The 16,313-nt window shown below is 64.7% G+C and overlaps 2 protein-coding genes across 2 annotated transcripts in view; one reads left to right on the top strand and one right to left on the bottom strand.

Moving 5' to 3' along the window:
• LOC141725724 (uncharacterized) lies at positions 1–5,903 on the top strand. Its single transcript, XM_074529758.1, has 9 exons — positions 1–91; positions 1,199–1,277; positions 1,812–2,037; positions 2,472–2,670; positions 3,887–4,076; positions 4,336–4,407; positions 5,077–5,253; positions 5,340–5,402; positions 5,767–5,903. The coding sequence occupies exons 3-8, from the start codon at positions 1,870–1,872 to the stop codon at positions 5,353–5,355; spliced, it is 822 nt and encodes a 273-aa protein (XP_074385859.1). The 5' UTR covers positions 1–91; positions 1,199–1,277; positions 1,812–1,869; the 3' UTR covers positions 5,356–5,402; positions 5,767–5,903.
• BAG6 (BAG cochaperone 6) overlaps positions 5,825–16,313 on the bottom strand; it is a gene marked incomplete at its 5' end in the record, with an annotated part of 27,693 nt that continues 17,204 nt past the window's right edge. The window contains 9 exon segments of the mRNA XM_074529822.1: positions 5,825–6,415; positions 7,761–7,901; positions 8,612–8,719; positions 9,322–9,370; positions 9,372–9,421; positions 9,598–9,657; positions 12,147–12,311; positions 15,154–15,278; positions 16,109–16,211. Coding sequence (XP_074385923.1) covers positions 5,825–6,415; positions 7,761–7,901; positions 8,612–8,719; positions 9,322–9,370; positions 9,372–9,421; positions 9,598–9,657; positions 12,147–12,311; positions 15,154–15,278; positions 16,109–16,211 — 1,392 coding nt within the window.

Here is a 16,313-nt window from a genome sequence, read left to right on the forward strand (position 1 = left end):
CCCTCTGGGCTTTGGGGACCCCCATCCGGGACACGGGGGAGGACTCAGGGGGGGCTGAGCCCCACCCCCCTCTGGAGCCACCTGCCCACCAGTAAGGAATGGGGGGAACTGGGATGGACTGGGGGGACTGGGATGGGAATGGGGGGCGCTGGGGGCAATGGGGGGGGAATGGGTAAACTGGGACGGACTGGGGGGGACTGGGATGGACTGGGGGGACTGGGGGGACTGGGACGGGAATGGGATGGGAATGGGATAAACTGGGAGGGGAATGGGGGGGACTGGGGGCAATGGGGGGGAATGGGATGGACTGGGGGGGACTGGGGGGACTGGGATGGACTGGGAGGGGAATGGGGGGCACTGGGGGCAATGGGAGGCACTGGGGCAAACTGGGATGGACTGGGGGGCACTGGGGGGAACTGGGGCAAAACTGGGGGGACTGGGGGGAAATGGAGGGACTGGGGGGACTGGGGGCAATGGGGGGACTGGGACGGAATGGGATGGGAATGGGATAAACTGGGATGGACTGGGACGGGAATGGGATAAACTAGGAGGGGGATGGGATAAACTGGGATGGACTGGGATCAAATTGGGATGGACTGGGGTAAACTGGGAGGGGACTGGGATGGACTGGGACGGACTGGGGGGGGACTGGGATGGACTGGGGCAAACTGGGAGGGACTGGGACGGGAATGGGATAAACTGGGATGGACTGGGACAAACTGGGATGGGAATGGGGTGCAATGGGGGGCACTGGGATGGACTGGGAGGGACTGGGATCAAACTGGGATGGACTGGGATAAACTGGGAGGAACTGGAGGGGATTGGGAGGGACTGGGAGGGACTGGGATAAACTGGGATGGACTGGGATTAACTGGGAGGAACTGGAGGGGATTGGAGGGACTGGGAGGGATTTGGGGGGACTGAGATAAACTGGGAGGGACTGGGGGGCACTGGGATGGACTGGGAGGGACTGGGATGGACTGGAAGGGACTGGGAAAGGGTTAAAGGGGGGGTTTGGGGTCACTGGTTTGTACTGGGAGGGACTGGGAGGGGACTGGACATTACTGGGGGGGTCACCGGGGGTCACTGGGGGTCACTGGGGTCACTGGGGGGGGTCACCGGGGGTCATTGGGGGTCACGGGGGGTCACTGGTCCTCACTGGTTTTCCCTTCTCCTCCCCTCTCCCCTCCCCCCCCAGGTGCCCCCCCCAAGCCCTCCCCCCGGGGCAGCCCTGGCTGGAGCCCCTCCCCCCCTTCGAGGAGAGCGCCAGCCCCGAGGTGACAGTGGGGGGGGGAGGGGTCTGGGATGGGGGGAGGGGGTCCCTGGGGGTCTCAATGAGGTTTAGAGGGGTCTTTGAGGGGTTTTGGAGGGGTCCTTGGGGTCTCGGATCCCCCATTTTCTCTCTCCAGGACAGCAGTGTGGGTTGGGGTTCTGTGGATCTGGGGGGGTCTCAGGGGGTCTCTCACCCCAATTTCCCCGCAGGACAGTGGCGTGGGTGGGGGTCCTTGGGTGTCTCAGGGGGTGTCTCAGGGGGTCTCTCACCCCAATTTCCCCATAGGACAGCGGCGTGGAGCTGAGCGGGGTGGGTGGGTTGTCCCTGGGGTCTCAGGGGGTCTCTGACCCCATTTCCCCCCATAGGGACAGTGGGCGTGGTTGGGTGGGGTCTCAGGGTGTTCCTGGGGGTCCCTGGGGGGGTCTCTCACCCCCATTTTCCCCCAGGACAGTGGTGTGGAGCTCAGCGGGGTGGGTGGGGGTCCCTGGGGGTCTCTGGGTATATCTGGGGGGGTCTCTCACCCCAATTCCCCCCATAGGACAGTGGCGTGGAGCTCAGTGGCGACTCCGGCGCCTGCAGCCAGCGCAGCTCCCCTGATGGGGGCGGGGCGGGGGCGGGGGCGAGCCCCAGGGACCGCCCCCCACTGCCCGGAGCCCCCTCCCCCCCCCCGGCTGGAGCGGGGCCCCTCCCCCACCCAACAACAACAACAGCCGGGACCCCCCGAGGGGCGGGGCCGCCTGCCCCTCCCCCACCCGGACACACAGGTACCCCAAAAACCCCAAAATTTAATGGAAAAAAATTCCCCATTTCATTCCCTGCCCCTCCCCCGCCCGGACACACAGGTACCCCAAAAACCCCAAAATTTAATGGAAAAAAATTCCCCATTTCCTTTTCCGCCCCTCCCCCTTCATTCTCTGCCCCCCCCCCCGTCATTTTTAACCCTTCGATTTTTTGCTCCTCCCCCTCACTGTTGCCCCTCCCCCCTCATCTTTGGCTCCTCCCCCCTCATCTTTGCCCCTCCCACCTCATATTTGGCTCCTCCCCCCTCATCTTTGCTCCTCCCCCTCACATTTGTCCCTCCTCCCATTTCCTGCCCTCCCCCTCACTGTTGCCCCTCCCCCTCACCGTTGCCCCTCCATTTCTTGCCCACCCCCTCACATTCTGCCCCTCCCCCTCACTGTTGCCCCTCCCCCCGCAGGTGTTGGGGGCCCCGCCCCCGGCCCCCGCCCCCCCCCGGCCCAATCGGCACCGAGCGCTCCCAGCGGGGGCGGAGCCGCCCCCCCCACTGCCCCTCCCCCACCGCCGGCGATGCCTGGGGGGGCGGGACCGGGAGCAGAGGGGGCGGGGCCAGAAGGAGGCGCTGCCCCCTCCCCCCGCCCGGGGGCGGAGACATCGCGGTAAGGGGGCGGGGCAATGGGGGGTGGGGGGGCGGGATTGGGTCTGGGGGGGCTGAATTGGGGTCTGGGGGGCGCCGGATTGGGGGGTCGGGTTTGGGGTCAATCCTGGGATTTGGGGTCAGAAATGGGGACAAGATTGGGGGTTTCAGGTCAGGAATGGTTTCAGTTTTGGGGTCAAGATTTGGGTTTTGGGGTCAAGATTTAGGGTCAGGTTTGGGTTCAGAATTGGAGATTTGGGGTCAGGCTTTGGGGTTAGAATTGGAGATTTGGGGTCAGGATTTGGGTTCAGATTGGAGATTTGGGGTCAGGATTTGGGGTCGGGTTTTGGGGTCAGGTTTTGTCTGAGGGATTGGGGAATTTGGGATCAGAATTGGAGATTTGGGGTTGCGTTTGGGGTCACGTTTTGGGATTTGGGGTCAGGATTTGGGCTTGGGGTCAGGGGTCAGGGTTGCGGGGTCAGGGGTCAGGATTTGGGGATTTGGGGCTGGGGTCGGAGTTTTTTGGTCGGGGATTTGGGGGTCTCTGTTTAAGATTTGGGGTCAGGGGTCGGAATTTGGGGTCAGGATTTGGGGCTGGGGTTGGGGTTCAGGTCAGGGGTCAGGTTTTGGGGCTGGGGTCAGGATTGGAGGATCAGGGGTCATTATTTGGGTCAGGGGTCGGGGTCAGGATTTGGGGGTCTCTCACTCCATTTAAGATTTGGGGTCAGGTTTTGGGGTCAGGGGTCAGATTTTGGGTCAGGATTTGGGGGTCTCTCACTCCGTTTAAGATTTGGGTCAGGGGTCATTATTTGGGTCAGGGGTCAGTGTTTTTGGGTCAGGGTTTGGGGGTCTCTCACTCTGTTTAAGATTTGGGTCAGGGGTCATTATTTGGGTCAGGGGTCAGGGGTCAGGATTTGGGTCAGGGGTCAGTTTTTGGGGGTCAGTATTTGGGGGTCTCTCACTCCGTTTAAGATTTGGGTCAGGGGTCAGGATTTGGGGCTGGGGTCAGTATTTGGGTCAGGGGTCAGGATTTGGGGTCAGGGGTCATTATTTGGGTCAGGGGTCATTATTTGGGTCAGTATTTGGGGGTCTCTCACTCCGTTTAAGATTTGGGTCAGGGGTCAGTTTTTGGGGGTCTCTCACTCCGTTTAAGATTTGGGGCTGGGGTCAGCATTTGGGGTCAGGGGTCAGATTTTGGGTCAGTATTTGGGGGTCTCTCACTCCGTCCCCCCCCCCAGCTCAGCGCCGCCCCCCGCGATTGGGAGCTGCTGCCGCGGGGGGGGTCCCGAGCCCCCCCCGAACCCCCCCGGGATCCCCCCCGAGCCCAAAGGGACCCCCAGAGACCCCCCCGGGGGGGCGGGGGGGGGGCAGCGCCAGCCCCTCCCCCACCCCGAGGTGTGCTACGGGGGGGGCGGGGCCAGCGGGCAGGTACGGGGGGAGGGGCTGGGGGGGGATGGGGGGCTGGGGGGGGGTCTGGGGGGATTTGGGGAGGGGTCTGGGGGGGTGAGAGTTTTGGGTCTGGGGGTGTTTGGGGGGTCTGGGGGTGTTTGGGGAGGGGTCTGGGGGCTCCTAGGGGGTTCCTGGGTGACCCCCCCCCCAGGTGTGTTTTGGGTCTGGGGGTTTTTGGGGGGGGTCCTGGGGGGTCTCTGTGGGTCTGACCCCTCCCCAAAATTGTGCCCCCCCCCAGGTGCCCCCCCCCGTCCGTGGAGCCCCCCCCGGGCGGCTTCAGAGCGGGGACCCCCTCGGTGACCCCGTACAGGTACCGGAAACACACCTGGGGAGGGGAGGGGGAGGGGGAGGGGCTGAACACCTGGGGGGGGAGGGGATGCACACCTGGGGGGGAGGGGGAACACAGCTGGGGGGGAGGGGTAACACACCTGGGGGGGAGGGGCAACACACCTGGGGGGGGGAGGGGCAACACACCTGGGGGGAGGGCACACGGGGTCAGGGGTCACACCTGAAATTGGGGGGCACACCTGGGGAAAACACACCTGGGGGGGAGGGGCACCTCATCTGGGGGGTCACCTGGGGTCAGGGGGCACACTTGGGGTCAGGGGGTCACACCTGGGTTCGAGTGGGGGCACTCACACCTGGGGGGTCACCTGTGGGGAGCACACCTGGGGTCAGGGGGCACACCTGGGGTCAGTGGGGTCACACCTGGGGTCAGTGGGGTCACACCCAGGGTCAAGGGGGGGTCAATGGGGTCACACCTGGGGTCAGGGGGTCACACCTGGGGTCAATGGGGTCACACCTGGGGTCACACCCGGGGTCAGTGGGGTCTCACCTAGGTCGGGGGGTCAGTGGGGTCACACCCAGGGTCAATGAGGTCACACCCGGGGTCAGTGGGGTCATTACCTGGGGTCAGTGGGGTCTCACCCGTTTCTCAGCCCCCCCCTGACCCCTCCCCCCGTTTGTCCCCTCCCCCCAGGCCGGTGCTGGTGGCGGGGGCGGGGCTGCCCCTCCCCCCCCTCAAGGGCCCCTTCGTGGATTTCCTGGGGGGGGGCCCCGAGCTGGCCAAGCTGGGGGGGGCGGGGGGGGGTCCTGTACCCGCCCCCCCCCCTTCCTGTACGGCCCCTTCTGCCCCGACCCCCCCCCCGTGCTGCAGGTGAGTGGGCGGGGCCAGGGGGGGCGGGGGCGGGGCGGGGATGGGCGGGGCTAACGCGGCCACGCCCCCTCCCATTCCCCCCGCAGGTGCGGCAGGAGCTGACCCCGCCCTCGGAGTTCTATGGGCAGGGCCAGAGCAGCTTCCAGCAGGTGAGGGCGGGGCCAAGCACAGGTGGGCGGGGCTAAACCACCTGGGTTCAATTGGGCAGGGCTAAAAGAAACTGGGTGGGGCTAAATCACATGGACACAGGTGGGCGGGGCTAAACCACCTGGGTTCAGTTGGGCGGGGCTAAACCACACATGGCCGCAGGTGGGTGGGGCTAAACCATATTTGGGCATGGATGGGTGGGGCTAAAACCTGCTTGGGTTGACTCCACCCTCACCTGGGCGGGGCTTATCCTGACATAGGCGGGGCTTGGACTGGGGTGATCCCGCCGTCACCCAAGCCCCGCCCTCCGCTGTCCCCGGCCCCGCCCCCTGACCCCGTTTCTCTCTCTCTCCCCTCCCCCCCCAGATGCTGCTGCCGTTGGTGGAGCCCCCCCCGGTTCCGGCCCCTCCCCCTCCCCCCGTCGTCAACTTCGGGGCCCCCCCGGCTCCGCCCCTCCCCCTCCTGCCGCTGGGCCGCCTCCTGGCCCCGCCCACCCGGGCCTTCGCCCCGCCCCCTCCGCGCGGGCCCCGCCCCCCTGAGCCGCCCCCTCCCCCCGGGGCCCCTCCCCCACCTTCCTCCTCCTCCTCCTCGGCCCCTCCCCCCCCTCCCCGCCGCCCCCCCGGGCGCTTGGGGCCCCCCCCCCCAGGACCCCCCCCCCAGTGACCCCTCCCCCACCCCCCCCCCGGTATTTATGCGGGTGGGGGGGGGGGCGGGGCCGCCGGTGCCGCCCCTCCCCCGCCCCGTCGGGATTGACGCAAACGAGCCAAAAAAGGGAAACGGAAATGAAATAAAGGCGGAGCAGCAGCAGCAGCAGGGCCCCAGTGGGCGTGGCCGGGGGCGGGGCCTGGTTTATTATTATTGATCGTGGATGGGTTATTGGGGGGGGGGGAGGGGGAGGTGGGGAGGGGTCGCGGGGGTGGGGGAGGGGCTCCCCGAAGGCCCGGTGGGCGTTGGGGAAGCGGCCGGGGCTGAAATCGGGGTCGGCCACGAGGCGGCGCTGGAGGTCGGCCTGGAGCTGGGGAGAGGGAGGGGTTAAACCGGGGGGCGGGGTTTAAACCGAGGGGGCGGGGTTAAACCGGGGTGGGCGGGGTTAAACCGGGGGGGCGGGGTTAAACCGGGGGGGCGGGGTTAAACCGGGGGGCGGGGTAAATTAAACCAGGGAGCGGGGTTAAACCGGGGGAGGTGGGGTTAAACCGGGGTGGGCGGGGCAAATGGGGCTGGGACACGCCCAACGCCCCTCCCACCACAGCAGCTTCCAAGGGACACGGGCAGAGACCCCTCCCCAGTATTGTGTGAGCCCCCCAGAGCTTCCCCAAGTGCCTAGATCTGTTTTCCCCATCTCCCCCAGACCCATTTCCAGGCCCCAGCCCCATTTAACCCTCATCTGCTGCCTGTACCCCGTTCCCAGGCAGCCCCCAGCCCCATTTGAAGCCCCCAGCCCCATTAGAAGCCCCCAGCCCCATTTAACCCTTTACCTGCTGCCTGTACCCCGTTCCCAGGCAGCCCCCAGCCCCATTTAAAGCCCCCAGACCCATTTAACCCTTTCCCTGCTGCCTGTACCCCATTCCCAGGCAGCCCCCAGCCCCGTTTGAAGTCCCCAGCCCCATTTCCCCCTCACCTGCTGCCTGTACCCCATTCCCAGGCAGCCCCCAGCCCCAATTTGATGCCCCCAGCCCCATTTGAAGCCCCCAGACCCATTTCCCCCTGATCTGCTGCCTGTACCCCATTCCCAGGCAGCCCCCAGCCCCATTAGAAGCCCCCAGCCCCATTTCCAGCCCCCAGCCCCATTTAACCCTTTACCTGCTGCCTGTACCCCGTTCCCAGGCAGCCCCCAGCCCCATTTCCAGCCCCCAGCCCCGTTTGAAGCCCCCAGCCCCATTTAACCCTTTACCTGCTGCCTGTACCCCGTTCCCAGGCAGCCCCCAGCCCCATTCCCAGGCAGCTCCCAGCCCCATTTGAAGCCCCCAGCCCCATTAGAAGCCCCCAGCCCCATTTTCAGCCCCCAGCCCCATTTAACCCTTTACCTGCTGCCTGTACCCCATTCCCAGGCAGCCCCCAGCCCCGTTTGAAGCCCCCAGACCCATTTTTAACCCTTTACCTGCTGCCTGTACCCCGTTTCCCCATGCCCCAGCCCTGTTCCCAGGCAGCCCCCAGCCCCATTAGAAGCCCCCAGCCCCATTTTTAACCCTTTACCTGCTGCCTGTACCCCGTTCCCAGGCAGCCCCCAGCCCCATTTCCAGCCCCCAGACCCATTTTTAACCCTTTACCTGCTGCCTGTACCCCTCCTGGAGCCCCCAGCCCCATTCCCAGGCAGCCCCCAGCCCTATTTGAAGCCCCCAGACCCATTTTTAACCCTTTACCTGCTGCCTGTACCCTTCCTGCAGCTCCCCCAGGTCCCTCCCGAGGCTCTCGGGGCTCCCGAGCGTTCGCGCCCCCGCGGCCCGGGCGGCCCTGCCCACGGCCTCGGCCAATGAGAGCGCGGGGGGCTCGGCCTGCATCGTCTGGGGTCACACAGGGGTCACAGGGTCACACAGGGGTCACAGCGGCCCTGCCCACGGCCTCGGCCAATGAGAGCGCGGGGGGCTCGGCCTGCATCGTCTGGGGTCACACAGGGGTCACGGGGTCAGGCAGGGGTCACGGGGTCACACAGGGGTCAGCATACAGTGACCGTGTCCTGGCTGTGCAGTCACCCAGTGGTCACTCAGTGGTCACTGCAGTCAGTGCAGTTACTGAATGGTCACTTTGGTCACTCGATGGTCACTCACTGCTCAGTCACTGGTCAGTGGTCACTCAGGTCATTCTTGGGTCACTGGGGTCAATGTGGTTATTCAGTGGTCACTCATGGGTGGTCAGTGTGGTCAGTGGTCACTCAGTGGTCACTCAGGGGTGGTCAGTGTGGTCAGTGGTCACTCAGTGGTCACTCAGGGGTCACTCAGGGGTGGTCAGTGGTCATCCAGTGGTCACTCACTGGTCACTCACTGGTCACTCAGGGGTGGTCAGTGGTCACTCACTGGTCACTCAGTGGTCACTCAGTGGTCACTGTGGTCACTCAGCGGTCACTCAGTGGTCAGTGGTCACCCAGTGGTCACTCATTGGTCACTCAGGGGCGGTCAGTGGTCACTCAGTGGTCACTCATTGGTCACTCAGGGGTGGTCAGTGGTCACTCAGGGGTGATCAGTGGTCACTCAGTGGTCACTCAGCGGTCACTCACCTTGCGCCGCTTGGCCGGCATCCCGCTCAGGTAGGCGTCGCTCAGGGGCGGCTGCGGCTTCGCCTTGCGCTGGCGCTGGGCGTCCTCGCGGATGATGGGCACCCACTCCTGGGGTCAGGGGTCACACGGGGGTCATGGGGGGGTCACGGGGTCACACAGGGGTCATGGGGTCACACACACCAGGGGTCACACCCAGGGCGTCCTCGCGGATGATGGGCACCCACTCCTGGGGTCAGGGGTCACACGGGGGTCATGGGGGGGTCACGGGGTCACACAGGGGTCATGGGGTCACACACACCAGGGGTCACACCCAGGGCGTCCTCGCGGATGATGGGCACCCACTCCTGGGGTCAGGGGTCACACGGGGGTCATGGGGGTCACACAGGGGTCACACAGGGGTCATGGGGTCACACAGGGGTCACAGGGTCACACGGGGTCACACACACCAGGGGTCACACCCAGGGCGTCCTCGCGGATGATGGGCACCCACTCCTGGGGTCAGGGGTCACACGGGGGTCATGGGGGGGTCACGCAGGGGTCACAGGAGGTCACACAGGGGTCATGGGGTCACGGGGGGGGTCACACCCAGGGTGTCCTTGCGGATGATGGGCACCCACTCCTGGGGTCACAGGGTCACACGGGGGTCATGGGGGAGGTCACACACACACAGAGGTCACGCAGGGGTCACCCAGGGGTCAGGGGTCACTCACCGGGGGCACGGCCGCCGCCCAGGCCTCGCTGTCGCTCTCGGGGGGGGGGCAGCGCCTCCTCGGCCGTGGTGGCGGGGGGGGGAGACCCCGCCCCCTCCCTCTGCAATGGGGGCGGGGCTGTGAGGGGGCGGGGCCTGGCAGAGACCCCACCCCTCTCTTTGTGGGGGAGACCCCACCCCATTTGCAAAGGAGGCCCCGCCCCTTTTCCAGGGGAGGTCACGCCCTCTTTGCCTGGGAGGCCCCGCCCCCTCTGCGTAAGGCCCCGCCCCTTTGTACCTGGGCGTCGTCCGGGGGTGGCTCCGCCTCCTGCACCTCCATTGGCTCCTCGGGCTGTGCCTGTGGGCGGGGCCAGAGGGGCGGAGCTTAGCAAAGGGGCAGGTCTTACATTGAGAGGGTGTGGCTTCATGGATGGGTGGAGCCGGTTTGGAGGGGGTGCGGCTTGTAAATGGGTGGAGCCAGTGAGTGGGTGGGGTCACAGCTGGGGTGGGGTTATTATGAGGGCGTGGCCTGTGGGCGGGGCTGTGCTCGCCTGATGGGGTGGGGGCTCTGTGGGCGGAGCTCTGGATTTGTGGGCGGGGCTTTGGCTCTGTGGGCGGGGCTGTGGGGGATTTTGAGGAGGGGGTTCCCACTCACCTGTGGGGAGTTCAGGGATTTTTGGGGAGGGGTCTGCACTCAGTTATCAGGGCTGGGCGTTCTCTGGGGTCACAGGGATATTTTGGGGAGGGGTCCCGCTCACCTGCCGGGTTCGGGATTATTTTGGGGAGGGGTCCCGCTCACCTGCCGGGTTCAGGGTTATTTTGGGGAGGGGGTCCCGCTCCCCTGCCGGGTTTGGGGTTGTTTTGGGGAGGGGTCTGCACTCAGTTATCAGGGCTGGGGGTTCTCTGGGGTCACAGGGATATTTTGGGGAGGGGTCCCGCTCACCTGCCGGGTTTGGGATTATTTTGGGGAGGGGTCCTGCTCACCTGCTGGGTTCGGGGTTATTTTGGGGAGGGGTCTGCACTCAGTTATCAGGGCTGGGGGTACTCTGGGGGCACAGGGATATTTTGGGGAGGGGTCTCTCTCACCTCCCGGGTTCAGGGTTATTTTGGGGAGGGGTCCCGCTCACCTGCCGGGTTCGGGGTTATTTTGGGGAGGGGTCCCGCTCACCTGCCGGGTTCGGGGTTATTTTGGGGAGGGGTCTGCACTCAGTTATCAGGGCTGGGCGTTCTCTGGGGGCACCGGGTTATTTTTGGGAGGGGTCCCGCTCCCCTCCCGGGTTCGGGGTTATTTTGGGGAGGGGTCTCTCTCACCTGCCGGGTTCAGGGATATTTTGGGGAGGGGTCCCGCTCACCTGCCGGGTCCAGGGTTATTTTGGGGAGGGGTCTGCACTCAGTTATCGGGGCTGGGCATTCTCTGGGGTCACAGGGTTATTTTGGGGAGGGTCCCGCTCACCTCCCGGGTTCGGGGTTATTTTGGGGAGGGGTCCCGCTCACCTCCCGGGTTCGGGGTTATTTTGGGGAGGGGTCCCGCTCACCTGCCGGGTTCAGGGTTATTTTGGGGAGGGGTCTCTCTCACCTGCCGGGTTCGGGATTATTTTGGGGAGGGGTCCCGCTCACCTCCCGAGTTCAGGGTTGTTTTGGGGAGGGGTCCTGCTCCCCTGCCGGGTTCGGGGTTGTTTTGGGAGGGGTCTGCACTCAGTTATCGGGGCTGGGGGTTCTCTGGGGGGCACAGGGATATTTTGGGGAGGGGTCCCGCTCACCTGCCGGGTTCAGGGTTATTCTGGGGAGGGGTCCCGCTCACCTGCCGGGTTCAGGGATATTTTGGGGAGGGGTCTGCACTCAGTTACCGGGGCTGGGGGTTCTCTGGGGGTCACAGGGATATTTGGGGAGGGGTCCCGCTCACCTGCCAGGTTCGGGATTATTTTGGGGAGGGGTCCCGCTCACCTGCCGGGTTCAGGGTTATTCTGGGGAGGGGTCCCGCTCACCTGCCGGGTTCAGGGATATTTTGGGGAGGGGTCTGCACTCAGTTACCGGGGCTGGGGGTTCTCTGGGGGTCACAGGGATATTTGGGGAGGGGTCCCGGCTCACCTGCCGGGTTCAGGGATATTTTGGGGAGGGGTCTCTCTCACCTGCCGGGTTCAGGGTTATTCTGGGGAGGGGTCCCGCTCACCTGCCGGGTTCAGGGATATTTTGGGGAGGGGTCTCTCTCACCTGCCGGGTTCAGGGATATTTTGGGGAGGGGTCCCGCTCACCTGCCGGGTTCAGGGATATTTTGGGGAGGGGTCTGCACTCAGTTATTGGAGCTGGGGGTTCTCTGGGGGGCACAGGGATATTTTGGGGAGGGGTCTCGCTCACCTGCCGGGTTCGGGGTTGTTTTGGGGAGGGGTCTGCACTCAGTTATCGGGGCTGGGGGTTCTCTGGGGGGCACAGGGTTATTTTGAGGAGGGGTCCCGCTCACCTGCCGGGTTCAGGGTTATTTTGGGGAGGGGTCTCTCTCACCTCCCGGGTTCGGGGTTGTTTTGGGGAGGGGTCCCGCTCACCTGCCGGGTTCGGGGTTATTTTGGGGAGGGGTCTCTCTCACCTGCCGGGTTCAGGGATATTTTGGGGAGGGGTCTGCACTCAGTTATCGGGGCTGGGGGTTCTCTGGGGTCATAGGGATATTTTGGGGAGGGGTCCCGCTCACCTGCCGAGTTCAGGGATATTTTGGGGAGGGGTCCCGCTCACCTGCTGGGTTCGGGGTTATTTTGGGGAAGGGTCTCTCTCACCTGCCGGGTTCGGGGTTGTTTTGGGGAGGGGTCCCGCTCACCTGCCGGGTTCGGGGTTATTTTGGGGAGGGGTCCCGCTCACCTGCCGGCTGGGGGGGGGCTCGGGGGGCTCCCCCAGGTGCCTCACGTAGGGCAGCACCTGCTCGGGGGTCACGGGCATTTGCTCCAGCACGGCCTGGAGGCGCAGCCCAACCACGGCCGTGAGCCAACCGACCAGGGAGGGGGGGACATCGGCTGATAAGCGTCTCTGGGGGGAAAAATGGGGGTCAGGATACCCCAAAATATCCCTAATGTGGGTCTGGGGTCCCAGCCCGACCACGGCCGTGAGCCAACCAACCAGGGAGGGGGGAACATCGGCCGAGAGACGGCGCTGGGGGGCAGAAATGGGGGTCAGGATACCCCAAAATAACCCTAATGTGGGTCTGGGGTCCCAGCCCGACCACGGCTGTGAGCCAACCAACCAGGGAGGGGGGGACATCGGCCGAGAGACGGCGCTGGGGGGAAAAACGGGGGTCAGGATACCCCAAAATACCCCCAAATATCACAAATGTGGGTCTGGGGGCACAGGGGAGTCAGGGGACCCCAAATACCCCACGAGGGAGGGGGGCATGTCGGCCGAGAGACGGCGCTGGGGGGGAAAAACGGGGGAAAATGGGGTGAAGATGGGGGTCAGGATACCCCCAAATATCCCTAATGTGGGTCTGGGGTCCCAGCCCGACCACGGCCGTGAGCCAACCAACGAGGGACGGGGGGGACATCGGCTGATAAGCGTCTCTGGGGGGAAAAATGGGGGTCAGGATACCCCAAAATACCCCCTAAATACCCCCTAAATACTCCCAAATAACCCTAATGTGGGTCTGGGGTCCCAGCCCGACCACGGCCGTGAGCCAACCAACCAGGGACGGGGGGACATCGGCCGAGAGACGGCGCTGGGGGGAAAAATGGGGTGAAAATGGGGGTCAGGATACCCCAAAATATCCCTAATGTGGGTCTGGGGTCCCAGCCCGACCACGGCCGTGAGCCAACCAACCAGGGAGGGCGGGACGTCGGCTGATAAACGTCTCTGGGGGAAAAAATGGGGGTCAGGATACCCCAAAATACCCCAATTTGGGTCTGGGGGCACAGCCCGACCACGGCCGTGAGCCAACCAACCAGGGAGGGGGGGACGTCGGCCGAGAGACGGCGCTGGGGGGAAAATGGGGGTCAGGATACCCTAAAATACCCCCCAGATATCCCTAATGTGGGTCTGGGGTCCCAGCCCGACCACGGCTGTGAGCCAACCCACGAGGGACGGGGGGACATCGGCCGAGAGACGGCGCTGGGGGGGAAAATGGGGGAAAATGGGGGTCAGGATACCCCAAAATACCCCCAAAATAACTCCTAAATACCCCCAAATATCCCTAATGTGGGTCTGGGGTCCCAGCCCGACCACGGCCGTGAGCCAACCAACGAGGGAGGGGGGCACGTCGGCCGAGAGACGGCGCTGGGGGGAAAAATGGGGGTCAGGATACCCCAAAATACCCCCTAAATACCCCCAAATATCACAAATGTGGGTCTGGGGGCACAGGGGAGTCAGGGGACCCCAAATACCCCACCAGGGAGGGGGGGGACATCGGCCGAGAGACGGCGCTGGGGGGAAAAAATGGGGGTCAGGATACCCCAAAATACCCCCCAGATATCCCTAATGTGGGTCTGGGGTCCCAGCCCGACCACGGCCGTGAGCCAACCAACCAGGGAGGGGGGCACGTCGGCTGATAAGCGTCTCTGGGGGGAAAAATGGGGGTCAGGATACCCCAAAATATCCCTAATGTGGGTCTGGGGTCCCAGCCCGACCACGGCCGTGAGCCAACCAACGAGGGAGGGGGGGGACATCGGCCGATAAGCGTCTCTGGGGGGAAAAATGGGGTGAAAATGGGGGTCAGGATACCCCAAAATACCCCAATTTGGGTCTGGGGTCCCAGCCTGACCACGGCCGTGAGCCAACCAACGAGGGAGGGGGGGACGTCGGCCGAGAGACGGCGCTGGGGGGGAAAATGGGGTGAAAATGGGGTCAGGATACCCCAAAATACCCCCAAATAACCCCAAATATCACAAATGTGGGTCTGGGGGCAAAAGGGAGTCAGGGGACCCCAAATACCCCACGAGGGAGTGGGGGACGTCGGCTGATAAACAGTGCTGGGGGGGCAAAAAGGGGCGAAAATTGGGGTCAGGGGGCACCCAGAGACCCCCAGATACCCCCCCGATTTGGGTCTGGGGTCCCACTCACGATGCGGTCGCTGATCAGCGCCCCCCACAGGCAGTGCCCGTGGATCAATGGGGGTTATTTGGGTCTGGGGGTTCCTGTGATTTCCCCCCATTGTTCAGGGGGGGTGATTTGGGTCTGGGGTCCCCGATTTGGGTCTGGGGTCTCACGATGCGGTCGCTGATCAGCGCCCCCTGCTGGCAATGCCCGTGGATCAGGGGATCCCTGTGATTCCCCCATGGGTCACAGGGGGGGTTATTTGGGTCTGGGGTCTCTGTGAGCCCCCCAGGATGGCTCAGGGGGTTTATTTGGGTCTGGGGTCTCAATCACGATGCGGTCGCTGATCAGCGCCCTCTCAGGCAATGCCCGTGGATCAGGGGATCCCTGTGATCCCCCCATTGTTCAGGGGGGGTTATTTGGGTCTGGGGTCCCCGATTTGGGTCTGGGGTCCCCGATTTGGGTCTGGGGTCTCACTCACAATGCGGTCGCTGATCAGCGCCCCCCGCTGGCAGTGCCCGTGGATCAATGGGGGTTATTTGGGTCTGGGGGTTCCTGTGATTTCCCCCATGGATCAATGGGGGTTATTTGGGTCTGGGGTCTCTGTGAGCCCCCCAGGGTGGCTCAGGGGGGTTATTTGGGTCTGGGGGGGTCCCCGATTTGGGTCTGCGGTCCCACTCACGATGCGGTCGCTGATCAGCGCCCCCAGCGCCCCCCGCTCCCCCCGCAGGCAGTGCCCGTGGATCAATGGGGGTTATTTGGGTCTGGGGGTTCCTGTGATTTCCCCCCATTGTTCAGGGGGGGTTATTTGGGTCTGGGGTCCCCGATTTGGGTCTGGGGTCGCACTCACGATGCGGTCGCTGATCAGCGCCCCCAGCGCCCCCCGCTCCCCCCGCAGGCAGTGCAGGTTCAGCGCCAGGCACTCGAACAGGCCCCGATTGCAGAGCTCCAGCAAACGCGGGCCAAAGGAGCCGTCTGTAAATGGGGAGGGGGCGTCAGAGACCCCCAGAGACCCCTCCCCATAATCACAGAGACCCCCAGAGACCCCCCAAAAACACCCAGAGACCCCCAGAGACCCCTCCTCATAATCACAGGGACCCCCAAAAACACCCTGAGACCCCCAGGGACCCCCCAAAAACACCCAGAGACCCCCAGAGACCCCTGCCCATAATCACAGGGATCCCCAGAGACCCCCCAGAAACACCCAGAGACCCCCAGAGACCCCTCCCCATAATCACAGGGATCCCCAGGGACCCCTCCCCATAATCACAGGGACCCTCAGGGACCCCCAAAAACACCCAGAGACCCCCAGGGACCCCTCCCCATAATCACAGGGACCCCCAAAAATCCCCCGAGACCCCCTAAAAACACCCAGAGACCCCTCCCCATAATCACAGTGACCCTCAAGAACCCTCAGAGACCCCTCCCCATAATCACAGGGACCCTCAAGAACCCCCAGAGACCCCCAGGGACCCCCCAAAAACACCCAGAAACCCCCAGAGACCCCTCCTCATAATCACAGAGACCCCCAGGGACCCCCTCAAAAACCCCCCGGGACCCCCTCAAAGACCCCCAGGGCTATCAGGGACCCCCAAAGACCCCAGACCCCAAAGTGGGGAGGGGGGAAATGTGGGTGGGGGTCCCCCCAGAGACCCCAAAGACCCCCCCAAGGTGCCCCCCAGAAGCCCCTCAAAATCCCCCTCAGGCAACACCCGGGACCCCTCAATCTCCCCAGAACCCCCCAGCCCCCCAAACCCCCCCAAACCCCCCCGGGACCCCCGAAGCCCCCTCCCCAATTTGGGTACCCTGGCAGCGCAGCACGTGCAGCGCGATGCGGTTGAACTGCTCGCGCAGGAACTCCACGTTGGTGCGGGTGATGTCCACGCCATCGGCCACCCTGACCCCGGCCTGCAATTGGGGAGGGGTCTCTGAGACCCCCATGAACCCCCCCTGAACTGCCCGGACCCCTCATAGAGCCCCCAGACCCAAAATCCCCCCAAATCCCCCCAA

Source organism: Zonotrichia albicollis, chromosome 31 (assembly GCF_047830755.1).
Source record: "Zonotrichia albicollis isolate bZonAlb1 chromosome 31, bZonAlb1.hap1, whole genome shotgun sequence".
Taxonomy (NCBI): Eukaryota; Metazoa; Chordata; class Aves; order Passeriformes; family Passerellidae; genus Zonotrichia; species Zonotrichia albicollis.